This window comes from Buteo buteo, chromosome 23, assembly GCF_964188355.1.
Source record: "Buteo buteo chromosome 23, bButBut1.hap1.1, whole genome shotgun sequence".
Taxonomy (NCBI): Eukaryota; Metazoa; Chordata; class Aves; order Accipitriformes; family Accipitridae; genus Buteo; species Buteo buteo.
The window spans coordinates 2,598,117-2,625,835 of NC_134193.1; the positions used below are offsets into that span (position 1 = coordinate 2,598,117).

The 27,719-nt window shown below is 41.4% G+C and overlaps 1 protein-coding gene across 2 annotated transcripts in view; it reads right to left on the reverse strand.

Annotated features, from left to right (window-relative positions):
- The window catches only part of SRGAP2 (SLIT-ROBO Rho GTPase activating protein 2), a 115,352-nt gene that overhangs the window by 54,593 nt on the left and 33,040 nt on the right, over positions 1–27,719 (reverse strand). For both annotated transcript variants that reach the window (XM_075056015.1, XM_075056013.1), the window contains exons 3-4: positions 22,504–22,696; positions 11,659–11,821 (exon numbers count right to left, since the gene is read on the reverse strand). In XM_075056015.1, the coding sequence (XP_074912116.1) occupies positions 11,659–11,821; positions 22,504–22,696 (356 nt within the window). The remainder of the gene's footprint in view (positions 1–11,658; positions 11,822–22,503; positions 22,697–27,719) is intronic.

Sequence of the window (27,719 nt, forward strand, 5' to 3'; positions counted from 1 at the left end):
TCTTTAACGTTTTCAAACCCCTGCCTGTAATTTCATAGCTCTAATCATTCTGAGGTGCAGGAAAGAGATAAGGACACAGAATTCCACTTTTTCTGAGGTTTTATTAATGAAAGACATCCAGGTGAGTAATTGGAGAAGCCAAGGAAAAGAGCAGACATCTTGTCTCTCTACACTAACATTTCTATTCACAAAAAAACAGGCAGGCTTAAGCACTCATAATCTAATAACTATGTTTTCTCCACATTTTCCCACTAATTAGAAAGTGCAAATGCATCTACTGCTACATGTAACAAGAATAACTTTATTCAGTTTATAGATTTTACTCGTTCACTACCTACTAAGGCAGTGCTTGCCTTATTGTACCTTCGCGCTCTGCACGTTAAAAGTATATACTTTCTACTGCGTTAAGCAAATTTGATAGGTTCAAGATTATTTATGCCTACAAAGTTCAGGAAAATAAAAAGATGAAGAGGTAATGCAGGCAAATCTGTACTCAAACCACTATTTCTGCCTAAGAAGTCAAGATAGCATTAAGCCATAATAAAAAAGAAATACTCATAAATTAAAAGCAAAAAGAGAAAGATTATATAATTTAATTTTAAATTATCCTCTTTTAAATACTGTCCAGTTCAGCAGTGCTCAGAGTTTACTGTGTTTCTGAGATGATAGATGGTTTATTACAGACTGTTTATGTATGTTGTGACCCATTCAGACCAGCCTGGCATCGCGCTGCTGGCAGCGCAATGGGACGTACAAGCAGAAGCATCCAAGGGTGGGTCCCTTGCATTTTCATATGTTCCAGTCCCATGTTCCTAAACCTGCTTCCCAGGTGGCCAGATGTGCTACTGGAAAAACAAGTGTCTGACACAAATGCTGACAAAGGGGAGCATCCTGCTTTTTCTGAGGAGTCTTTAATTTAAAGAAAACAAAAAAGTCGGTGATTCCCAATCTCCAAGAGAGTTTAAAGAAACAAGATCTACAGTTTTTTCATTTCTGAAAGCAGAAAAAAAGCTGAAGCTGCTGCTCATCACTGCAGTGATATGGGTCGCAAAGATTTTATGACTGCCTTTTTCTCAACATGGGAGATGATTAATGAAAGTGACTGGCTGGGTCTGTTTTAAATGCCCTGAGCACTGAACTTTTCACACAGAAGCAGCTTTTCAGCAGCACGCTTCACTGTGCTGGTTAAACTGCTTGGACTGGACCAATCATCTGCCTTTCACCCGGCTCTTTTCAGCCCATTTACTTATTTCTTGCATAAAATTGCTCATTCACTGTACAAACTGCTGAAGCATCAATTATGCGAAATAGATTAAAATGAATATTTTAATGCATATTCAGGTTGAAGAAGAAAAGAAGTGTAAGTGCCAAATTGTCAAAACACAAAACTCTTTGTGCTTCCAAATGAGCTCTCAAGAAAGAAACTGCCAGATTGCTGGACTGGAAAAAACCTTACATTAAGATGAAGGTAAGATAGATCACAGGTGTCATGAAAACAAGAGCTATGCAATGAACACTGTTAATTTAATGCTGCTCCCCATACTGATTCCACCAACAAAAAAGGTTTAGGAGAAAAAAGCTGAGCTAGGTGACCCTGATAAATGAAAATACATTGGAGGAAGCAGAACGGTTAGCTTGGGAAAGTCAAAAGAAAATGCCTTAGACATTATCAAAGTTGTTGCTCAAGTGCTGTAGAGGGTGGTAGACCTGATGCACAACGAGAACTTTTCTGAGGTCCCATGGAGTTCAAAGTGCATCCAGATTAAGGGCTGCTGACCTTAACCATTGCCATACAGGCATAATAGATTTCAAGATCATGATAGAATATAGTGTGAAATTACGAATAAAACGTATGCCAAGGAAAAACAACAACATAGTCTCTGCAGTTGCAAACATCTCCAGGTATCAATTTCTATTTCAACATCAAATTATATATTGTGTTTTTCAAAGGCAGAGAGAGTTTAGAGTGATTCATTTTGTAAACAGTCTTCCAGGAAAAAAGCAATAAATAAAAGCAGAGGAAAATCTGATAAATTTTATTATTATCTATTCCTGGCTGTACCTGCAACTAGAGTCTATTTGTAAATCCCTTAGAAAAGCCCGAGGAAGGGCTTGTACAACAAAATCTTACCTAACTGTCTCCAATAATAAACTGCGTGCCTGTGGGGAGCGGGTGTCCCCACAAATCTTGTCTCTTTCTTATCCCATCAGGGCTAAACACTTGTCCTCTTGATCTGGGAGATTATCTAGTTTGATATGCACCATTAATGGTCTTGCAAGATGGCACAGCATGGGAGCCCACCACACGCCTGAGGCTGGGGAAGGGGATGAGCAGGACGACAGCACAACCTCACCTGTGCTGCTGCAAAGGTACGTGCTGATCAGTGATAAACACAGCCTTCCTCTTCTCTGCAAATCAGGAAAATTATCAACAGCACCCAAGAGCGCAAGAAAGTAATTTCAGCACGGTGACAACAGTAACTGTTGCCCAGGAGTGCTAACTTGCAAGCTCAGTATTTTTCTCACAAGCTGCCTTTTTCAAGCCTTTTCTTCAACCCAAAACAGGAAAGCAAAAGAAGTTGCCCTAAGTGTGCGTGCGTGCACATGCATAAGCATACACGCTCACACATGCACACATACTCCTTTGTTACAACAGGGTGTATATGCACCATGTGCAGAGCTGTAGGTTGCTGCCACCCCTCGCTGGAACATAAATTCCCAGCACGCCGTGCCAGCTTCTCAACGACCTCTTTGTTCCAGCCCTCCTCCCCTCCACCTCCCCTCTAATTTAATCAAGATGTTTTTGGGATCTACTGCAGCACTCGCTTGGCTGTTCCGCATTCCACCAAACATTAACGACTTCAGCTTCAAAATATTTGGGGGGGATAATAAATACGAGAGCTAAGGAATGCTGTCAACATTTTATGCCCCGGATCTCAAGCCTCAGTAACGTAGTTCCAAATCTGATAGAAAGATGGTACGGCTTCAAAACAAACATACCGTGAAGTTCACAAGATGCTTTCTGTATAAACTCAACAACAGCAAGGAAGCACTCAGAAACCATTGGTGGGTGGATGCGTAACATACTGAGATAAGAGATTTTACCTAATACGTTGCCTAAAATTATGTTAGCCAGTAACAGGGCTGGAACTGGAACCCAAATCTGCTGATTCAGAAAACCGCTCTCTAACAAGACCACTTCTCTACATCTTTCAAAAAGGAATAATTAAATATACCTAGGTGGAAAACAAATATTAAATGTTCTAATGCTTTTTGAATCAACAGCGGGAGCTGGGAGGCAAGTGGATTGACTTCTTGCTGAGACCAGTGAGGAAATTCGCAGAAGTGCAAGAACCTTTTTATTCCTGTCTAAATCAAGGTTACAATACAGGGTATTTATTATGCATTAGGTAACATCTACTTACAAAGTTTGATAAAGAGATGGCTTGCCAGGTAAAATTTTCCTAGATCATACATGTGGCACTTAAAAATAATTTGCTAATTGAAGTTTAGTATTCTTTACAGATAGATTCTTGATAATTTTCTTTTTTCTTTTTTTTAAACAGTCCTGCCTTAAATCATATGTGCTACTGCATGCAAATGAATGAATCACCTTCATGTTCTCATCTAAACAATCAACTAGCTTCACTGTATGGAAGTACTCCATCATCACCATCAATCCAATCCATTTGTTATACATGTACCCCTTCTTTTACAAGGATGTACTCCCAACAAAGCCTGTAAGCTACCTGAAGCCTGTGCAAGTTTTATGCAAGTCTCTCCCACAACTTTTACAGATAAAGTGCTTGGCCATTATCACATGGCCCTACAGAACAGGAATTCTGTAAAGACTGCTTCAAACTCTCCAGAATTTAAAGAAAAGCTAGGAAAACAAAATCTATGTCATACAATATACATGCATATTTTGGGTGATAGATCATCAGTTTCCAGTTTAATGATCCATTATGCATTGGTCAGTCATATTTAAATTACAGTTGTATTATCTAGTTTTCTCCACCATTTCACTAGTGAGTTGTTTCACCACTATGTCAGTAATAAGGCATTTTCCTTATTACAGCGGAATAGTGTACTCTGAAAAGCCATTCCTACATGAAACCACGTCACACCGCTGCCTCCCATGCTCTGGGCTGAAAGAGTTGCTTCCAAACAAACCTCACGCCCTTTTTCTCCTTTTTTTTTCAGAATTCTGTGCTGATCCTATTGAATCTTAGGCTTCAGGCACTCAATCCCAACCAACCAAGCAATTTTATGGCTGAGAGCATTCATTCTTGTTGTGAAGCCAGCTACATTTGCTCTCATTGAATGAGCCGCATGCGAAACGGGCTTCAGAAGGTGGCAAGACCTACCAGCAAGTGGTGAAGTCCTGTAAAATATTGGAAGTAACGTTCTGTAATTCTGCTCACACTTTTAATGCTCTGCACGACAGCTTTGTGCTACCAACTTCCCCAATACCCTTTTTCAAACTGCTGTGATGTATCTCTAGGAAAAACTGACTGGAGGGATCAGAGTCAGATGAATGACCTGGAGTGTACAACTGCTGTTCCCTTGTTCCTGGCTGACCTGAATTCACACTGCAGCAAAATAAAGACAAGCATACTGGTGTAGTGAAAGACAACGTAAGCATACAGGAAATCAGAAACAAAATGTAATAACAATGGACTACTTTCACACATTAAATAGGGTCAAATGCAGTGTATTCCTTGCCCAATCTATATGCAGAAGTGACATTTTTAGCCTGTAACATACGCAGTAAAACTACTCCAGCTGTAGCTTTCAGTATCCAGTACATCACCCAGGGCAATGGGCTCTGATCACACCATTGTATCTGAGCAGGTACAAAGTGTTAGGAGCACAACAGAAACCATCCACTCCAGTTACAGGTGGGGGGAATCATAACTCAGAAGCAGATTTACGTACTGCTAACTCAGATAAGAGCACTACACAAATTATTTCACTCCCTCTCCCTTCCCCCATTCCACTTGTTCTAAAAATAAGCAGGTAGGAAAACTGGGAGATTTCGTTTCCCCAGTGAGAAATCAGAAAGTATCATTTCACAACAGGCCTCTGTGTTCTTTAACTTTTGGGAAAAGAGTAGAGAACTCAACATTACTATTTCCTAAGGCACCTAATGCAGAGAAAGATGCAGGGGGTAAGGATGTAAGCATGAGAGCAGGGAGGGATATAGCACGTAGTTACCAATTCTGCACCTCAGTGACAGTTTTACTTATGGCATTTCTATATTTATGTGTTTACACTGTTATGGAGAAATATTTTTACAAATGCCCAGCATTTTGGCCAGTGCATTTCTTTCATTTGCGTGGCTTTTGCATGTGTGGTGTATTTTAATATTTTTCATATTCTGGTACCAATGTAGCAATGAGACACACTGCAGCTGTAAAGTAGGTCATCTTTGGCACAGACCCCTTAAGAGAATTAATAGTTCTTCTTCCTTGATTACTGCAAGCCTTTTAGCCAACTCATTGTGCATTTTTCATTTCACATCAAATACTGTGCAGTGAACTTGTAGATAAACCATTTTTTCCACTATCAACGGTATTAAACAGGAAGCAAATTTCAAATCTCCAGTTTTGTTTTCTTCATTCCTTACAAGGTTTTCTCCCCATAAATATCACAACTGAACTTGATACAATAATGTAAAGGAATGCTATGCTCTCAAAGCAAGATTTGTAGGGCAACCACTTTTCCGTGTCCCCACTACTCTATACCAAAAGGACACGTCCACCTGTACAAGCTAGACAGCAGAGCAGGACAGGGTTACAGCTCCGAGCATCTCCAGTGAGCCTCCCCATTAGCACTGCTGCAAGGACCCCCAAGTTAAAAATACAGCAGAGGACCTATGGTATAAACACAGTAGGACCAACGCTGCAAGAAAGGGACACATAACAGCAAGGCAGGCAGATGCTGAGAAGGTACCTGGCTCTATTTAGAGGCAAAGCTCTAAACAGCATCCAACTAACAGCCACTGCCTGTCCTGAGGCCCCTCCAGACACAGGAGCTTACACATACGCAGAATAAATCTGTCTTTCTGCCTATTAACACTTTCCAATTACTTCATAATTTTGTTATGTAAAAATCTGTCAAACTGAAAAAAATCAGTTTGTTCAGAAACTGCTCAAAGTGACTGAGGCTTCCACAGTCCATTCTTTTTAAAAGGTTTTTTTTTCCTTAAATTTGAACAAGACTATCAGTCTACTTCTAGAGAAATCTCAAAGAGACAACAGAGAAAGAGTGATTAAAGATACCAAATTAAAGAGACTGCTTCTCAAAAGGCTATACATATATAAATAATACCAAGGGATCCCGCTAAAAAGACACGTCTGTAGGCAAGAAAACCTGATAACCATGTGAGAAACAGAAAGGTTGTACCATGCAGAGAAATCAAGGGCCACATAAAAACAACAGGGTGACAGGGCGATAGAGAGAAAAGGGAAAAAAGGGCAAATCAAAATGGGAGTCAGCTCAAATGGAAAAATATTTTGACTACATATATATAAATATATAAATAAAAGGGCCACACTGAAGGAGGATAAGCAGGAAAAAATCAAAGCAGTGCTCTCCACAAAAGTAGATGGAGGAATGAAACAGAGCGTGCACGAGAACAGGTGCTGACATCAAAGCAGGACAGTCTTCCAGCAGAGGGAGAGGTGACCAGAACAGCAATGCCGGGTGGCACATGGGCTTTAAACTTCAACCGTGTATGAAACCCAGGGCTACATCATTAACTGTTGGACAAATAAGAAAATATTACCTCCTTCCCAAGGTGTAACAATTTGTTATTAGGACAATTCCACCAGTTCCCCTCCAGTTTTATTTGCTCAAGAGAGAGGTTATTTATTTCACCATTTATCTTCCTTTTCTTTTGTAGTAGCACAGAATTGCACTGACACCATTGCTGGGGCCAGCACCACCACTGAAGCCAAACACCAGATCCCCACTGATGCCAATAGGATTCATCTGCAAGACTGCTACAGTAGCAAGCCCCTTACTGACAACATCTTTTACTGAAATGTAAAAGTGTTTCCTCAGGAGAAACCAAAACAAAGGGTACGGAATGAGTACAGTGTTCAAAGAATACCTACGCATTAGGTTGCAAGTTTCCAATAAGATATAAAACCACGTTTGATGCAAACAGCCCAGTGCTCAGACATGTAAAGATTTTGCAGGGAGAGCTAACCGAGGAAGTAAACAAATCCAAGAGCCAGGAAGAAACAGGGCTGACACACACTGTACATCCAGCACCACTTCAGTGCTGGCTTTGGCAGCAAACACAGCTTCTCTTATCAGCAAAGATACTTTTGAAGTGGCTGGCAGGCTTCCATCTAACACTCAAACAACTAAGACCCTCCACATCGTAACACAGCCCTGGAGAGGGATCTCTTCATCATAAGACACGAACAGAAAAACTGCATGAGACAAAGCCACAGACCATGCAGGCTTCCCATGACACTGTGAATCCAAACACTGTGAACATAAACCCTCTGAAAACCTGTGTGCAATGCAGGCACGACCACTGGAATTTCAGAAGTACACTGATATCAAGACAGACCCATCCAAGCTCAACTGTCAGCACTGCTGTGCCCTTTGTATAACTGGTCCGAGGGGTCCAAGAGTGAACACACGAGAATGTGTCTCAGCCTGACGATTCTCCACCGCAGTCGCTGGAAGAGACAAAAACCCCACACTGCCACGACTACTGATGCTCTTCCGGACAGAGAGAGACCTGGTTTGCCCACATCAGGCTTCACGCTGCTCCCGCTGCAACACAGCCAGCTCCCACCCCGCTTCCCTCTGCATCTCCACTGCCCTTGACAATGTGTTTCCTTCCCAGCACAGACCTTATCACACCCATCCAGGTCCTTTGTAGCCTTAAGGCTGGATTACGGCTGCATGCTGTACTTAGATCTCTCTCATCTGAAAAAGCTCACCACTTCAGACAGTGCAAGATAGAGCAACTCAAGAGTTTCGCACCAAAAGGGATCTTAAGTGCATCCTTTTTACCCTGTCTGTCCTTCCTAGCTCACCTGCTCAATCCCAGCATGATACAAAACACTGATTTGAGAAAGCCCTAAATTATAAATGGCCCAAGAAAAAGATCTCATGTTTCAGGATTTTATTCCAACTGCCCTCAGCAAATGAGGATCTCTATATCACTATCCTATCCATATTTCATAGCATTATTTACAACCCAGTGAGTAGTTCCTAAACGTAAGTTACTATAGCACGTGCAATCAGCCAGACACATGTATAACTTTTTTGAGAAGGTATTTTCCAAAGAGAAATGTAAAAAAAAATGTTCCTCAGACTTTCAAATAATAATGTGTCCTTGTTTTTAACATAGATTCCCTGGGTAGCATGACACAAGGACAGAGAGCTCCCAAACCAGCAGCAAGATTGGCAGCACAATTCCAACAGCTACAATTTCTGTTGGAAAACAGTAAAAAACAGCTCTTGTGTTAAGCTAAACCTGAGTGCCCTAACAGCAACACAGCTAAGGCTCTTCCTCCTGCAGGCTGCATTTCATTAAACTGCAGTGCATTTTAGCGTGACCATACTGCATGTGTTAAACCACACAGGAGATAGTGTGGAATCAGTGAATGAGCTGGAATGATTGCATGGCACAAGAGAGGCAGGAAACTCAGGTCTCAGAAGTAATACAGCCAGTTATTTCACTGACGTAGCCTGGTTAATTAGGTCTGTGAAGAAGCTACATAAATTTGCTGAGATGTAGCACCACACTAATTCAGCTATGCCATTCAGAGCTCATTCACATTTGGTTTTTGATTGGGACCTCTGAATTTGCCTTCCACAGCTTCATGGGAAGTTCTGCAGCATGGCATAGTAGCATTATTTTCCATGTAGCTCCTGTATAAACTACATCTGTTCAAAACTGCTAAAAAGTGCTGTTTTCTGAGCTGTCACATACTATGGTAGCTCTTCTCCGTTAAAAAATGGGAAAGGATGTCTCAAAAGTTTAAAAAAGGATGGGAGAAGCTAAAGGGGAGAGGGAGGAGAATGTTCTTGTAGATTTTCTCATCAATAGAACTAATTTCCCTTTGGGCTAGCATGGTTTTAACTTCCGGTTAGAGGCACAAAAATATATGCCACTCCTAAACATCTTGCTGAGTCACCTAATTATTCCCCTTCAATTCCTACAGATACGGATCAGAAAGGCATCCTGGCTTTGCTAGCAACTTGCTGAGCAACCCTGGATAAGTGACTTCATCCACTTGTCCCTGTTTTTTCATCCAGGAAAAGGTACCACTTGTCTGCTTATGGTCCAGAGATATTCTGGTTGTACTGCTCCTGGGATATACTGAGTACTGCAAGCATGCTACATAGGGGTTTTATAAATGGATAGCATTTTCTTTAAATCCATGGAATATAAAGCTGATTTGCAACACACCACATCTGTTTTCTAGCCTACAGTAGCTTTTGTACCACTTCATGCTGCTTCTTGCAGCTCGGGAAGGTAAGAGATTCTAGTGAAAAAGCACAAGTAGCAGCAGGTCCATGTTCAGCCAAATTTCTTTATTTATCAGGTGCTATCTTACTCAACTATGTGACACTCTAGATAAGACAGGATGCAATTTTTGTCTTTAACCACCCAGCACAAGTGGAATAGTAATCTAATACCTGTTTTGGCCTTCAGCCAGTTTGGTATGCCTGGCAAACAGTCAGACAACAAGTAGTTGGAATTTAGTAACAAGTGCCTTTTGTTTGCACAAATTAATACGGAGTTTGCATTTGGCCTGTGAGAAAGAAACCAGAAGGGTATTTTGTTGTTGGTTGGTTATTTGTTTGTTTTTATTCCAGTCATACTGCCCCAAATAAAACAAAACAGGGCAAAACCATGCTTATACAAGGGGCCGAAAATAAAGATGCTAGTTTCTAGCCAAACAGGGATGATATCAATTTCCATGTACTTCTTTGCTGAGGCATTTTTTCAGCCACCTTCCTCAAGCACAGCCCTTGTTGAAATTCAGTGGGGAGATTACTTATCCTTTGGAAGGATTAAAGGAATTGAAGAGTAACTGCCATTCAATAATCCCGTGTAAGTGTCTAATGAACCATAATGTAATTACCAGGAAGTTTTAAAAGGTCAAAAAGGCCTTAGTGTGACGTTACTTGAAAAAGAGAAGGTTCCTCCTCTGCTTGGGCAATATCTCAAAAAAAGAAGTAAAAGACAAACAGAATGTAACACTTTATTTTTCATAATCCGTTGCCATCCATTAAAAATTCAAGAAATATGCAGCGGACAAGGAACGCAACAGTGCACTTGCACTTATTTTCATTCTCCCATAGAAATCAGTTGCCAACGCACACAAACACCTGCTGTAAAAGAGCAAATGCATTCTGCTCTCCAGGTAACACACAAGATGCTGCTCCTTCAAGTGCATCTTGACATGAAATATCACACACAATATTGAGCATTGTTCATCTTCTAGCAGCCTAAAGGGACTGCATTATATAGACTCTCTTTATCAGTTAAAGCAATATAGAGATGTTAAGAAATATCTGAACACTCTCTCCTCAAGACATTTCAAAAGACTGTCAAGACCGGAGTGAAAAGCCAACAAGGCCTCCAATTACTGCTGACTGCACGTAAACAGATTTTAATTTTAAAGTCACAAACTACTCACATGACTCTTTTAATATAACAACTGACACCACTGAAGGCAAAGACAGACATGAAAGTACGCTAGGAGGTTTTTTTATCAAAAGTGTTCCTCTTCCGTTTCTCTCAGAGGCAATGTGGTCTAGGATGAGTCTCCATAAAAGTATTCTTCAGAAAGCTCGAGTCCTTCTGCAACTCCCTTCTCTAGGCCTTGCAATAACAGAAATAACTCTCCAAGATCATGACACATTGCAAGGGGGTGGGGAGTGGGGGAAGAGAAATTGCTTTCAAAGGTAGAATTGCAGTGTTTTTAACATGTTAACTAGCAGATGTTACAACAATTGACAGATGTCTGAAGAGACTAGGCATTACCATTTAATAGGAGTTTCAAAGCTTCCATATCGTGTTTCTTCAACTGGAAGAACAGATTCTTAAGAGAAAAATACCCTCATACACTGTCCCACCTTTTTTTCCAGGTGGAAATCAAGGGGAGAGAAAGGGGACAAGGCTAACAAGAGAGACTTCAGCTGCATTTTCTCCTTTTTCCCGAGAAGGACAATACAACCTTTTATTATCTAGCATGGTAGGAATTCTCCCTAATTTTTCTTTTAACAGTAGTTTCTCCTCCATGGCAGATACAAATTTCTCTTTAGAGAGCTGTTCTTGATTATATTCAGAGTTGAAGACCTGGAGGGCTTCTGCTTGTTTAATAGAGTTTTCAGAATGCATACAAAACTGTGAGCATGTTAAGAGGAAAAAACATGCCCTGAATTTAGACCAACATATCTCAACCGACCACTTTTGGGAAAATCCTAGAATACTAGAAGAAGAAAATTACTAAAGAAATCAAAGGTAAGTCAAGCATAGTTATCCACAAAGAGGAAAAAAGCACCATGTATTAGGTAGAGTCAACAATAAATTACTTCCACCAGAAATAATAGCTAAAACTTTGTATTTCAGAAGGCCCAAACAAAAATACATGTGTTGTAACACTCAGTTACCTTCTTGAACAGGCGCCCCGAATCTTCGCTGACCTGGACAAAGCGCGGGATGATGTTGTTGAGATAGATGTCACTTAGGGTGGTGTGATCCCTGCTCTCTCGCTTCACTTGATTTAGCAGGAGATTCCAGCAATTGACTGGAGATAGCACATTCTGATCCTTCCTATAAAGGACACAAAATAGAAACAAGAATTGGATAGGACTTTACCTGAAGGGGACAAAATTATTCTGTTCATGATGTTCTACATCTATAAACACTAGAAACTCAGCTATGGGACGTATGGATTTACTGAGGGAGAGGAGAGGAAGGCTATAAAATGGCTATTGCACATACAGAAAATACGCCCTCAGTTACACATGACTACATTCACATGGCCGTGGGCTTTTGTCCCCCAACAAACATATCAGGCAAACGCAAGCTACCTTGTGCCAAATGTAGACTCTAATTTTTTCCTTTGAATCCAGGATTTTGTTCATAAATTACAGTGCCTGAGGGAGAGTGATGGCTCCAGTGTCTGACAATAGGTTTCACAGTGCTGTCTCAGGCATTTGTGACTTAACCACAATAAAAAGATTTCAAGCATCCAGTTAGCTAAATAGCATCTGCATAGGAAACAAAATGTTATGTTTCATGTACAAAAACAATTATGTGCAAGCATCTATATCTGTCCCAAGCAAAAGAGAAGGCAACATTCATACAAGCAGCTTTATTTTCTCATCTTTGAACTTACTCCACCTTATTATGGCTAATTCACCCTGTACCCTGCAAATAAGCAATACAAAGGGCAAAAGGGGAGATGAGAGGAACCTCAGTTTATTTGGATCAACATTTCATCTACTGGAAGGAGTAAGTCATTTCTTAAGGCAGCATTTCATACTAGATGAAAGCAAGGACATTAGCAATGATTTTGCATGGTCCTCCAGCAGCCCCGCAGCAGTGTTTGAAACTGGCAGATCTAGGTGTAGTCTTAACTACATCATTTACTTCTCTCTAGATCTGTTTGTCATTTGTTTACAGTACAATAATATTTATTTAGAAAAGAGTAAGTCAGATCTCTGGTGGAAAGCCAGAGCTCTTCTTGATTATTGTACGCAACTGTATCAGATTTCTTTCCTCTTAAAAGAAATGCCATTTAATTTCCACTGAAAAAGGGAATATTCTGCACTTAAAAGGACAGCAATCTCTGCTGCAAGGACTGTCTGACATCGTGAAAATGTGAAAATTAAGCCATAGCAGACTTTCATTACCCTTCTCGTGACATCAACGGTTGGGTTTGCAGTGCAATATGGATAATTTTAGATAAAGAAGAATAGTTTTGGAACAGCTGATGTTGATGCTTTGTTTCTTTTCCTCAAAAAAAATGAAAAGCTCAGGAAATCACTGCAGCTTGTGATCTGGACTTCAAGGTTTGGAGTGCACGTGTGTGTACAGTGGGAGGGGGTATAAAAAGTATTCTGGGCTTTTGGTTCTCCTGGTGTTTTAAATAAAAAAAAAAAAGAAAATAAAATGTGAGAAGACACAGATTTTATTTAGAGACAGTATTTTCCTTCGTATGCTAGTGTCCTGTATTGCAGATATTGCTGACGCACAAAACCAGATGGAATGATCAAAATGCTGAACTGTATAAGGTTGAAACTGCTAGATGTTAAGCTATATAAATCAAATAGTTGCCCCCCGATCTGCAACCAGTCTTTGCAGCATACCATTCGTTTTGCTAATATGCCAGAGAGCTAATTAGTAACCACAAGACCCAGCTAATAGAACTGTGAATCTACGTGTACTGACCAGGCTGCAGCCAGCCCTCGAAGGGCACACATGCAGATAAGAAGCCATATGCTCTGACTCCCACTGAAATGGAGATAAAAGCTGCCACCGCAAGAGAAGGCTGCTCATGGCTTAGACAGATGTATTCTTCACTAGGTAGAAAACTGTCTGGATGGCTGAGCCCAAAGAGTGATGCTGAATGGAGTTAAATCCAGTTGATGGCTGGTCATAAGTGGTGTTCCCCAGGGCTCAGTACTGGGGCCAGTTCTGTTTAACATCTTTATCAGTGATCTGGACGAGGGCATCGAGTGCACCCTCAGTAAGTTTGCAGATGACACCAAGTTGTGTGGGAGCATTGATCTGCTTGAGGGTAGGGAGGCTCTACAGAGGGGTCTGGACAGGCTGGGTCGATGGGCCGAGGCCAACTGTATGAGGTTCAACAAGGCCAAGTGCCGGGTCCTGCTCTTGGGTCACAACAACCCCGCGCAGCGCTACAGGCTTGGGGAAGAGTGGCTGGAAAGCTGCCCAGAGAAAAAGGACCTGGGGGTGTTGGTCGACAGCCGGCTGAATATGAGCCAGCAGTGTGCCCAGGTGGCCACAAAGGCCAATAGCATCCTGCCTCGTATCAGAAATAGTGTGGCCAGCAGGAGCAGGGCAGTGATCATTGCCCTGTACTTGGCACTGGTGAGGCCGCACCGTGAACACTGTTCAGTTTTGGGCCCCTCACTACAAGAAAGACCTTGAGGTGCTGGAACGTGTCCAGAGAAGAGCAACAAAGCTGGCAAAGGGTCTAGAGAACAAGTCCTGTGGGGAGCGGCTGAGGGAACTGGAGTTGTTCAGTCTGGAGAAAAGGAGGCTGAGGGGAGACCTTATTGCTCTCTGCAACTACCTGAAAGGAGATTGTAGCCAGGTGGGGGTCAGTCTCTTCTCCCAGGAAACAAGTGATAGGACAAGAAGAAATGGCCTCAAGTTGCGCCAGGGGAGGTTTAGATTGGATATTAGGAAAAAATCTTCACTGAAAGGGTTGTCAAGCATTGGAACAGGCTGCCCAGCGAAGTGGTTGAGTCACCATCCCTGAAGGTATTTAAAAGACATGTAGACATGGCACTTAGGGATATGGTTTAGTGGTGGACTTGGCAGCACTAGGTTAATGGTTGGACTCTATGATCTTAAAGGTCTTTTCCAACCTAAACAATTCTATGATTCTATTACATAATATATACATTAAGGTGTTTTTTTTATTTAGGTGAGACAAGAAACAACACCCAGATTTCTTCCACTAAAGAGAGGGCAGGAGGAGGAAAGGCATCTCCAGAAAAAGCTCCTTCAAGGAGCAGCGCTGGGTTGGAGGTATACACGCCATCTGGAGAGCCACCATCTCTACCAACAGACAAATTGTGGTTCAGGTAGAAGACAGGAAGCAAACTAAATGAGACAGTATTGTGGATGGTTGTAAAGAGCAGTTTATGAAGGACAGTATTAAAAGATGTTAAAAGTTGGTTGGTTTGCTCCTTTACACCAATGATATAGAAGTACTTTACACAGCAAATTAGTATTTGCCCTCTAAAGCTGCAAAAGCTTCAGCAAGTGAAAATTAATCAACTACTGTAAAAAAGTCTGGGAATGAAACTTGGGAACAAAACGCTTAGACTCTCCACCAGCTGATCTTGTTCTAGCTGTTCAAAATCCTGCCTCCAAACCCGTAACAGCCTGTTACTGCTTCATCACTTTGCTGCTTCACTCTTTTCCCAAGACCAGTGCAGCCGCAGATCTCCTCTAAGCAGCCAGAAGTCCAGCTGTGTGCAGCCTGCTAACTTGCCTTCTCAGGCAAGTTACTACTATTCATCTGCACGAACTGTTAACCCAGAAACTCACCTGTTTTGATCTTTAGTATCTCCCATCACATCCTCCATCTCATTACAAAGTTTTGCCATCTACTCTACTAACAGCACCTGGCTGTTCATGGATGCCCTCGCTGACGTATCAGTCCAACCCCGCCTTGAGCAGTTTGGAAAAGCTGTGAGCAACAAGGACCAAGGGTTATGACTACAGACAAGAATACATGCAAGGGACCAGAGAGCAGCACAGTACGAGTGCCTTGCTTTCCAAAGAAAACTGAAGCACCAAACGGGAACCAGAAGAGATGCAATAGTTAACTGGACAATTCCCAGCTGTCCAGGCTGCCCTACCACAACACCCGAAGCTATTCTAAGGCAGCACATAGCACGAATACCAAGAGTCCATGAAAAGCATGGTGAGTAAAATTGCTGGTGTCTAATGGCGCCAGATGGGTTGTTGACACACTCCGTGTGGTTAGACATGAAAGGCCATCCTGCAGGAAAAAATAATCACAACCCCACATGCTTCCAATCCGCGACCGGGATTGTCACCTTCGGGTCTGCGCCGCACCCTGAGCTCAACCTCATGCAACCACAGCTCTGCACGCTTCAAGATTTTTCGTTTAAATTCCTTTAATTTCTTGGTGTCTCTTGGTTTTACTAACTCCTTCAGTACCTTGTTAAAACGGTCTGTCTCGCTTTTGTACAGGTTCAATGTTTTCACAGCAAGGTTTTTACAGGAGACAAGACAACAACTCTCCTTCATTATTTGCTAGTTAGAATTTTCCTAGCACTGACAAAAAGCAAATAAAGGCAGGCCTTAAGACAGAAATGAAACAGAAAAGGAAGGAGTCAGTTACTTGCTTCAAACCTTCCAAGTAGCCTTGAAAACTACACACACATTAACTGTTAAAGCACCTCTAAAAATGCAGCATTTTCTGGGGTAGAACATGGCAACAGTTTTCACAACACAGAGCAGAAGTTATACAACTGTTTACAACAGACCCTTTTCTATCATAACCACAAGCAGATGGCAGAGAAGCAAATTGCAATTTTCATTAACCATTTCAATTCTCAAAGGAGCTGGCAAATATACTCTGCTTCCAGTTTCATGTCACCACAGAAGAGGGATGATAAAGGGAAGAAAAATATGCAATAGAGACCGCGGAGTATAATCAAGAGTGAGCTCAATTTCCACAGATTCTGCAGAATGACTGGAGTCAGTATTCGCCCTTAAGAAGTAAAATTGATGTGATCAACCCAAAAATTTAGGACCTGGATATGAACTTTCCCAAAGTGCTGGCGATTTCACATTCACTACAACTGTTTGACTCAAACTTCCCCCGCAAGGAGAGGAGGAGGAGGAGGAGGAGGGAGATGCCAAGATCTAGGTTTATTTCAAGCACTATTTATACTCATTTAAAGATCGTGTGATGATAGTGAATCTGGAGAGTTTATTTAGGTTAGCCTAAATTACACCAGATCACAGCAATCGGGGGTGTTTGGGAGCAGGAAGAGGAAGTTGTGCACAGATTTTTTTAAGGAACCACAAAGTATGAAGCTCTGTGGTTTCCCGGGTGTTATCTTGATTGGGTCCTGTGCAACTTCCACTTCAAAGGTTTCAGTCAGTCTCAAAAGATCAGATGGGAAGATTGAGTCCCAAGTATCCAAAACGTCTTAATTAAATTACTCATTCATACAAGGAACTCACAGACAATCCAAGATTTATCTGCATTAAGGCAATTAGGAGAGAGGGACAAAGGCCAGCGACACTTAGTTGGCATTGCAAGGTAACCCTGTTCAGAGCAACAGCAGGAAAAATTATCTTAAAAAACAACATCCTCCCCCACACTAGATTAAAAAAAAAAAAACACCAACAAAACAAAAAAACCCACACCCACAAACCAGGAATAGGAATACCGGGTTTCCATAAGGAGTGCAAGACAAAGGAATGAGTCAGATGAGAACAAAAATATTACTAAATAGAAAGAGAGAAACATTTAAATTAACATAGGCACGTCATATCATCCGTGTGAACAGAAAATTTCTCTGACAGTCCCTCCTTCGAACTGAGTTTTTTAAAGCAAGTCTCCCGGTGGTACATACAAAAACTGAAGTTTCCTGTTTCACCCCCCTGCCACCCCCCCACTACCCCCCCCCTATTCGGGATCTGTTTCCTAGAGGTGTGCAACAGACATTTCCAGACCTGGTACATTCTGAAATAGTGATCCAAGATCCTGGGAACTGAGAAACTGACTTATTTCTCACTCTGCAGAGTAGCCTGCATGCACTACCTTTCCCATCCCAAGAGGGACCTGCGGGCTCAGGTCTCTGAGCTCTACAGGGTGCTCACTCTGCAGTACTGACCTCATGCCTAGCTCACCTGAACTACCTGCTAAAATTAGATATGATGTGAAGGGAGAGATGAAAAAGTTATTTTCGGATCTGTGCAATTGTCAAGTCCACCCTACAAACCACTAGAGCTAGAGCTAGACCAAGTGTTAGAGCAGAGACGTAATTGTTTCTGTATATACTTTTTCAAACCTGTCTGTATTTTGTCCTCTGCAATGTGCTCCGTAAGAGTAGCTACAATCATACCAACCAATACAGTGCAATACTAGGATCGCTGATATGATGAAAAACACCACGAAGATCCTCCCTGGGGTTTTACATCAATTTTCACTGGTCATGTATCCCTAGCTCTCCAGATTCAGTGAGGTCACTGAATTAATGAATGCTTCATGCTTAGAAAAATCTTCCAAACGTGGTTAGTTGAAAGACTCAGAAAAAAATGTTCAGGAATCACCTCCGTCAAAAAGAATCACAGGTCAAGATAGCCTATGACAATATTTGTCAATTAAAATAACAATAGTAACAACAACAGTAACCGAAGTCCACGTGATCCAAATGCTTTTGTCGATACCTCCCTCACAGCCTGTACCATCTCACCTCTAAAGAAACCATTCCACTTTTAAGAATACTAAAGTTGAACTTCTCTGCAAGCTGCTCATTCAAATCAGTGTTTGATTTCCCCTCAAAGTCTTCCTGACACAGCTCAGTGTTAACTGCAAATTTTGAGAATTACAAGCATGGACATACACGCTGCTCCCTGCCCTTCTCTTCCAAAAGATTCCAGTTATGAACATCTGTTGTTTACAAGTGCTCAGCCTGAAGGTTGCCAGACTTATTCTGCATCTTCTACTTCAAGGCAAAGGCTGCCAGAAAGCCATCTGAATTTCATGCTGGGATATCCTGGACATTCAGCTCTCCAGCTGACAATTGCTACTCAGTATCCTACTACCAAAGATTATCTTGATTTAAAATACAGCCTTAAAATAGCATTGTCTTTTAATTTTTTTTTTCCCCTTTTTTCCTTTTCTTTTTTTTTTTTCCACATTTTCTCTTTTGAAAGGAATCAGTCAAGGTTTGCCACAGTCTTCATATTGTTAACTGGTTATTTGAATAGGCAAATGCCTTTAGGACAAAATCACATGAAAGAGGAGAACTGAAGTCTGGAGTAAAAGGTCCCAGGGTTTCACTGCAGTGGGAGAGCACCTTCCTCTGAGGATGGAAGTCATATGAACACCCAGCACTGCTGCCTGCAGGGACCCCCGAGACCCAACAGGCAAGATGGACACCTGCTGAGATGGATGCTCTGATTTAACTGCTACACAGGAGACCTTTAATTAGGCAGGTCTTTAAGGAGCAATGACTATACCAAACTTGTGACAAACAAGCTCTTGTAACAACTAGAGGTATAAGACATGGGCCGTGAAATGCATTTCCTTCAGTCCTTACATCTTGTGCAAGGACATTTACCAACAGGTACTGAAGAAGCCTTACCAAATATATACATTTTATATGACTATTCTCTTTAATAGTCTGTTCTAATTGAAAAAACATTTTTAAAAGAGAATAGGCAAAGTGAGGTCTAATAGCCATGGTAGAGTAGTTAAAAGCAAGTAAAACCTGGGACATATCCAACTGTCATCAACTCGTATGTCACCTTGGCTAAACCAATCTGTTCCCCTTCTTCAAAGATATAAAATGAGAATAACATACACCTACCTCTGTAAATCATTTTAAGATGCTCCAGTGAAGCTAGCTTCAAACTGTGCAATGTGCAAGCACCCTTTAAGTCCATCACCAGCTATACACAGTTTGCTGTCAAGACCCAACCACCTACATTTCAAAACCCATATGGAAAACGTAGCCACCTGATCAGCTTACCCTCTGATGCAGCCACATCTAAGAAAAATAAACCCCATGCAATGCATTTGTTAGAAACCCAACACAAGCCTGCACTTCACATTGCTCTTTCCTTTAAGCATGTGCTTTTACCAGCTTGGAGATGGATGGTGGAGGAAGCCACACAATCCAATTTCAAGGGTCAGACTGAAGCCTCTTGCCCTTGACAGCATTCCCTTAAATGAACACATTTGGAGCAACTTGGCAATTACATAATAGCTATTGAGTATGAAAGCACATGCAAATTACAGGGTTACTGCCTGACAGATTTCCTCCTTGACAGTGTGTTATGAGATCTAAAAACGGCAAGTGACATGGTAAGCAGTCACTGAATGATATGGTACCTTCCGACATAATTATCATGTTATCAAAAGAACATGCTATTACTGTATATTTATAGGGTCACAGCCAGGCAATTACAGAGTAGCCACCCGCCTGTGCACATCTCATAGTCATGTAATACCAGGCTCCTTAGGAGGAGAGATCTGATGGTTGGCTTTGATCAAATGGTCTTCTGGGGGCTTCCAAATGAGATTACAGCTTCAGCATCTACAGAAAAGATACCAGCCAAGTTACTCTTCGCTATTCAGACAAAGCAGTGTTGGGGATAGGTAATTATAATTGGAATTGCTTCCTTACTGATCCCTGTGGTATTCTGACACATTTCTGAATCTTACAGCCAGCGGACACAAATGACCGAACAAGTAATAGATGGAACTACCCAGGACAGACAGCTTCACAACTGTGTGCCACTGCTCTGACAAAATACTGCCCACAGACCCAGCAGCCTTATAGTTATTTTTTTCCCTTATTCCAACTCTTGACCAAATTAACAACATGTACATTTGGGACTCAAACCTTGCAGGGGTAACATATTCCAAGAGCAAGATGCTTTTCTGCCAGGAGCTATCTGCTGCTACTTTAAGTGAAATCAGGAGCCTAAGTAGCATTAGCCCTCTCTCTGCAAAGCAAAGTGAAACTGATGCTCAGTAACAGGTTTTAGCATATTTTGGGCAATGCCCTGGACTTGACCAGAAAAGCATGGACATTTAATTCAGAAATTCAAGTGAAAGTTTTATGTGCTGATAAAATCGCCTGTCCAATTCAGGCTACACTCAATAGCTAGGATATTTGAGGTCGATTTGGTCCAGGCGCAACTTTATAAAGCCTATCTAAAGTACAAACAGCTCAAAAACCAGGGGCAGGGGTCAGTGAGGAAAATGCATTAGAACAAACAAACAAATTTAAAAAACACTGCAGTATCACAGCCAGCATATTTAATTCACACGAAGCATGACACCACGTAGGATTCTGTTCAATTAGGGTAAAAAATTCCGCATTAAAAATTCACTCTAAATCTCAAAATAGGAAGTAAGCTATATACAACTTTCTCAACAGTGAAAGCTGAATACAAAAGCATTTCTGATGGGATGTTTCATATCATGTAATATAAAGGAAATCACCTCAATTTTCACCAGGTATAACAACAAAATAAACTGAAAAAGACCAATCATAATGCAGAGGAAAATTATAGTTCAACATGCCATTTCTTTAGTGCCATCTTAAAGGCACATGCAGAATATGCGCAGCTTATAGTTACAAGAACACTTTCACTGTAAAGGAAAAGAAAAAAATACTTAAGACAATTACAGCTCTATAGATACGCAGAATAACTCTACTCCAAGCTGTCAAATAGCTATGCTTGGGAGTCGTGCTTTCCCGACAACATAGCACAATATGCGTTTTAAATAAGAACTCAAGTAAATGACATCAAAGCTGTACAGAAAGGAAACTAAAATGGTGCCTACTTAATGGCTTTCACAAAAAGAGCTTCTAGTGGAAAGGCAAAGCTGATATATCCCCATAACCCTCCAAACACAAGAACAACAAAACAACAAAAACACAATAATGGCCCGACCCAAATAATGCTAAAAGTGACGTTGCGCTTTGGGTGGAGGCAGACCCAGGCGGATCCTCTCAGACCAATCTGTCCAAAGCAGAAATGATTCAGATGCCAAGGCTGCTTTTGCTCCGTGTTTTCCCCAGCTGCTACCCTGACAGTAAAACCCACCAAGCTTGCACACTGCCCAGATGTCAGCTACAGAAGCCATGTGGCTGTGGCTTTGTGCTGGCCACCTACTCACTGGGCTGATGTCTCCATGCCATGCAGCCTGCACCAGCCCCTTCTTCACCCACAGGTCCTCTCCTGCATCCCCCTTCCTGAGAAAAGCACCTGTGTCCCCTCCTCCAGGCAGGAGTCAGTAGTAAATCAGAAGGCTTTGAATCCATGAAACCACATTTGATACACATTAGTCATCCCAACCCAAACATCTAAGCAGGGAACAACCAAAACAGTACAATCAGATCTACCTGTAAATAATGTTTCAAGCTGGTGAGACAACTGATTGTCAATAAGGACATCTTTAAATTTTCACGAGTCCCATCAGCTTTGTATCTAGGGATTCTGCCCCGCCAAACGGCACAGCTCCATTTAGAAGTACTAGTGGCCTTATTTCTGTTCTGTTTTGAAGTAATAGTAGCAGAGATACAACACTCTTAATTCCTGCACTGAATATGTGTAGGATATTGAAAACAGAGAGCTGCAATGGTAAATCACAGTGTTTAACAGATTAGAAACAGTTATACTTGAAAAAACAGACCAAAGCCACTGACGCTGAAGGAAATTCTGGCTTTGTCCATTAGATCAGGTGTACAGCTGTGCCCACCTTCCCAAGAAAATTACTCCTTTTAGACATGCGAATTTTTACTATTCCGTTCCCTATTGACAACACAGGACCTACCAGGAATTATTGAAATGAAGCTAGAAACCAGGCTGTGTAGAAACATGAAATGGGTTCTGTGTTTAACACAAACTTGGGAAACATTTTATTCTGACATTCACAGTAGTGCTATATCAGCTCTCTTTTTGTATTCCTATCCTTGTGACCACATCTACAGGGAAAAAAGGGCAAAAACAAAAGGCAAATACTCTACTTGAATTGCTGGTCTTTGGTGCTCCTAGTTTTAGCCAGGAATCTCTCAGCCAACTTCTCCAAATTCCTTGAGTAATCCATCTCAATTTCTGCCTTCTTGCGGAAGAAATCCTGCAAGTCCTGCAGTAACTGGACCCGAAGCTCACACTGTTGGTCAAGGCATTTCAGCTGCTCTACCAACTGGGCACGGATCTCTGTAACAAATAAAAGCACTAAAGATTAAACAAAATCCCGTTAGAAAAAACACCATAAAAATTCTCCAGTAAAATATAGTTAAAAATATGTTCCCTCATTAGTGGTATGTCAGCAAAGCTCAATTATGATTAACTATATCTGCAGACAGAAAATTATTGCGATTGCATCTCGGATGCACCAGTTGCAGGAAATCTATCCAATAACCTGCAATCTGGTGCACAGACCTACAAGCAAAGCTTTACTGCTGAACAGTGCATCAATTACGAGTGTCAAGTGCATTTTTGGCATCAAGAAGAAGTGGTCACTGCCTAAAAATGTACTGAATCTCAGTCTGGAAAAAGGACTGAATGCTGCAATACCCCACGTCAGCTCAGAAAATCACTTCAGGGAATTTCTATCAAATTCCTTTGCAGACTGCTCTTGATGCAGAAACAAGACACTGCACATACTGGGGCACTCCCCAAAGGCACCAACTTCGGATTATTCAGTTAGTTACTGAGTCTCCAGCTGTGCAGCTCTCATTATAAACCAAGCCATCAAAATAAAGACACCCCTTCAGAGAGCCAACACGATAGCACTTCCCACTAGGGAATTATCTCCAGGAAGGCTATTTTTTCTTTTTAAAATATGTGCAAGTAACTTATCTATGTCTAAAGGACCCATAAAGCACACAGATATAGGTGTTAGTATTATTATTATGCATAATTATTACTGAAGACATCTATTTGTATTAACACAATATTTTACAAACACTTTTCAAACATTTTACAAATATGAAAACTTCTCACATTAGCCCTTTAAGCCTGGGTGGTGTTCTCCTTATCTTACTGATTCCGAATTTGAGGGACAGAATAGTGAAATGACTTGCTCACCATCAAGCAGGGCAAGAAAACGTAGCAGAAGCATGTCAATCTCTGAGTATAAAAATGCAGAAATATTCAGTGATGCAGCTAATAGAGGTTATTTGGCTTTTATACAGGCAATAAACTCAACATGAAAACAATAAAATATGCACTTTCATCTAAAGGTCTTTGAGCACTCAAACTGTAGAGATGCCCGCTATTGCTTGACTGTTATTGCTGCTCTTTCCAAAGGTTTTCAGAGGTGTGTTGTTCCACGCTGAATTCAGAATCGGCAATAAAATGAGTAACATTCAGGTTTTCAGTGTGCACAGCTTTGTTTATATCTATGCATTGCAACTGCAGGCACCCACAATTTCGTCATCACAACTGAAGGTGGGTAAGTATCATTTTCCAAATGCAATTTTTTAATCAACTACTTCATTGCTAATTCCTGAGATATGCAGTTATAGAGGCCAGCTTGGCCTCCTCCGTACACTTGTCCCTTTGCCCAGAAAAAGCATACCATCTGGACCTCCAAGCGTTTTACTCTTGCCATGCGCTATGAGTATCAGTTGCCTTGAATTGTGCTCACATCTGTGGGAACAAACAGTTCCAGGGGGTCCAGGATTTGCAATGAAGAAAGCACACATCTTTATTTTAGGAACCCCAAAACACATGTATACAAATACAGCTCCTAGTTAGGCTTGCCAAAAAAAAAAAAAAAAAAAAAACCTGCAAAAATGTGGGGTTTCCAGGCTTGAAGATGACCTTGATTAGCACTTTCATTTGGTAGTACCACTTCTCTGAGAATGTAGTACCCAGGGTCTTCTGTAGCTTTCACTGTGAGAAGAAAATACAGGCAGCAAGGTCGTAACATAGAACGAAACTGAGTAGTCGAAACTGCGATGTGTGGGCAAAGCTGGTCAAGCTTATTTTTTTCTCAGGAGAGAATTTTAGAAAACAGAAAACTTCCTTCATCAGGAAATAGAAATACAAGCAAATACACAGGCCTGAGTTGTCCACATACTTCTCTAATCAAAACCACTTCAGCACGCCCGTTTCTCCGGGCCGAGGGAAGCCCCAGCTACGGTTCCCTCTCCAGCCAAGGCGGCTGCAGCAGGAAGGGTGCGGGTTCACCCCTGGGCAGGGACCAGCACCATCGGGTCCTGCTGCCATGGCTGGCTGCAAGGGCACTGCAGAAACAAACCCAGAGGGGGGAACCTCTGCCCTACCGCGCTCGCAAGGGCACAACCCTCAGTCCGCAGGGAAGGCGGCACAGGGAGGCGTGAGCAACGCTAGGTAAAACCTGCGTATTGCGTTTCTTGCACATTGTGAGATTTCTTTGTTTGTGAGATTTCTTTGTTGCTTGCTCGGTTCCAGCTAGCAGAAGTATTTCAGGATCGGCAGGGGCTGGGAGGGGCACGGGGAACGAACGAATGCTTACACACATTAAGTCCACTAGCACTTATTTAAAAATTTGCTGCTGATGCTCAACGTATGCTATATACATCATCTTCACTCAGCTCAGTCCCCAATTACAAAACTACTAATGGATTTGCAAAACTCTGCACAAGTGACATGTTTAGCCACGTGCAATGCAAACAAGACAACCCCATTCTACCTGCGGCTTTGTCATTAAGACTTTCATAAAGAAAAGGTGAGGTAGCTAGACAATAATAGCACCAAAATGCACAGTAACATAGCGTTTCCTTGCTGCGATGAATCAGTCTGCCTAGTCCTTAACCTGACACTCATCTGCAAGTCTGACATTCAAGAAAGAACATCCTTCAAGGCAAGAAGTATTAGAAAGCTCTTCCTCCCTTTGTGTCTTCTCCTCCACCCTTTCCTCAGCAGAAGGGATGGTCCCAACATAGAAACAACTCTGTGACCTTTTCAGAAGTCATTGGGCAAAGACACTCATTTTAATAAGCTGTGGCTTAGTTTCTAGGCCCATGAAAAGGTATCACACATAGAAAATACTTGAGCAGATGTGGCATTTTCTGCTAAGCAGATAAAGAAAGAGGCACAGAATTCAAATGCAGCAAATATCTTCCTTGTATATGATGCACACCTATTTGTGCATTTAGGGCTTGATCATCTGCACAGTGTTATTTTTCAGAAAAAGTCAGCTACCCTATTAGTATGGATGAACAGTAGGCACTATGTTTAAAAGGAGGATTGAGGTAGGAACAGAAAACACCAGATACAGCTCAGACAGGTAACGGCGTGCCACCTACCCTTCTCCATGCTACAACTGATGGAGCTTTTACAAGGGTGACAACCTGGCAACTCTGACGTTCTCCATCAGTCATGTTCTCGACTGAGAATCTAGCTCCAGAAGAAAAAGTAGAAATACAAAGGACCAGTTCCAACAAACTAGTAGTTCTCAAAGACTAGAAGATCAGTAGAGCACATGTATTTTAATTACAAAATTACAACGAAGCTCAAACTCTTGGTTCTCAAGGTGGGATACTTCACACACAGCTCTCCTGCTAAACAGCAGCAAGAACTAGTAACCTTTTCCTTTAGTAAGAAATGTGATATCAGCGCTTTTTCTTTATAAATAAACTCAGTGTTTTTTGAGGGGAGCAGTGACAGCTGATCAGGCTGCCTGCAAAGGAACAATAAGCTATTCAGTTCCAGCTTATCGAGACTGTGGCGCTGGGCTGGAGAAGGGCAACCTTGCTCATCTTTCAAAAACACACCACACAGTTCTTTGCCACAAAATAAAATCAAGAATGCAGGAATTTCCTGAGGCTTATTGGGCTTTCTAGAGTATAAAGTATCTGCTTGTTTTCCCATTGCTTACACAAGCAAAAGTTTGGGGGGTTTTTTTCAGACTTACTCCGAGAACATACCACGGCAGAGTCAGAGGCTGTGCATGCTCTAACCCACAGGTCACCCTATTACACAGGACCTTTTTACGTCTGCAGTCACAACAACCACTTTAATTTTGAATTCATTGCTTTCGCTTCTTTTAATTTACACAGGTTATTAGGTTAACAGCCACTTTAAACACCAAAAAGCCTTCCACCTCCTTTCCTTTCCTAAAACTTGTAGACCTTAGCGATCCCACCCACTGTGATCGTTCAAGACAAGGAACAACCTCCTGAAGACTGTGCTCCTGCTGCCAATGCTTCAAGTGCCTAAAGGTGAATAAGCACATTTAATTCAAGGTCAAGATGCTTGTAGTAAAATTACGATTAAACACCAGGTATTCTTATTCTCACACTAAGCCTTGCCCTGTATTGCAGAATCCTTTCCATTGCATTTCAAGCTCACCTGGCTGACAGCTACGTATTTAAAACGTCCCCAGTAGCAACAAAAAAGTTTTCCATCCATTTAAAACGAAGCATTTATTCACTTCCATCACCAGATCATGAAGTCACCTAGGTCACAGAGGGACAGAGTATTGTATAATGCTAGACAGTTGCATAATTTTACTTTTACTCTTTCTGCAACTACCTGTCCAACATTCCCTGTACCACTCAGCAGGCATGTCTAGTTTTTAATGAATTCAAAAGGGTAAGGAAGGATCTTCTACCTCCTGTATTTTAGTCACATTTGTCATTCTCAACGTTTATTATCTATTTGACTTTCTTCCTTTTTAAACTTTGAAGCATATAAAGTATTGATAGGCACAAATGATACTGCATTATCATGAAGGTAACTGTCCCTGAATAAAATGATGGTATTTAAGCGATAGTCCCTCTAATACTTCTATGGAAAGGTCATTGCTAGTAGTTTTCATCATAGGCAAGTTAAGAGACACATTACATTTTAAGATACCACCATACTCAGTTGTATCTTTAACAAATCCAGATGATCTTCAGGAATTGATTGCTCCTGCTTGAAAAAGCCCACTAGTTTAAACTAGATGAGTGTCTAGGTGGCTAGTTACATGACAAACCCGAGGTCCCAAAACACTCCTACCCTACAATCTTGGGAAGGATCCAGTAAACAAAATTAATAGTAGGTTATCCTTAATTTTTAAAACCGATACTTTTTTTTTTTTTTACACTTGAGCAGATTATAAGAATTGTGGTGCAATTATGAACCTCTACTGAACAGTGGGGGCTTCTTGAACTACACCAAACAGGACAGGGTTTCTGCAAAGCTCCTGGCAAGAATATGCACCATCATAAAATACTTACACCCAGAGCAGGCAGATATATACACT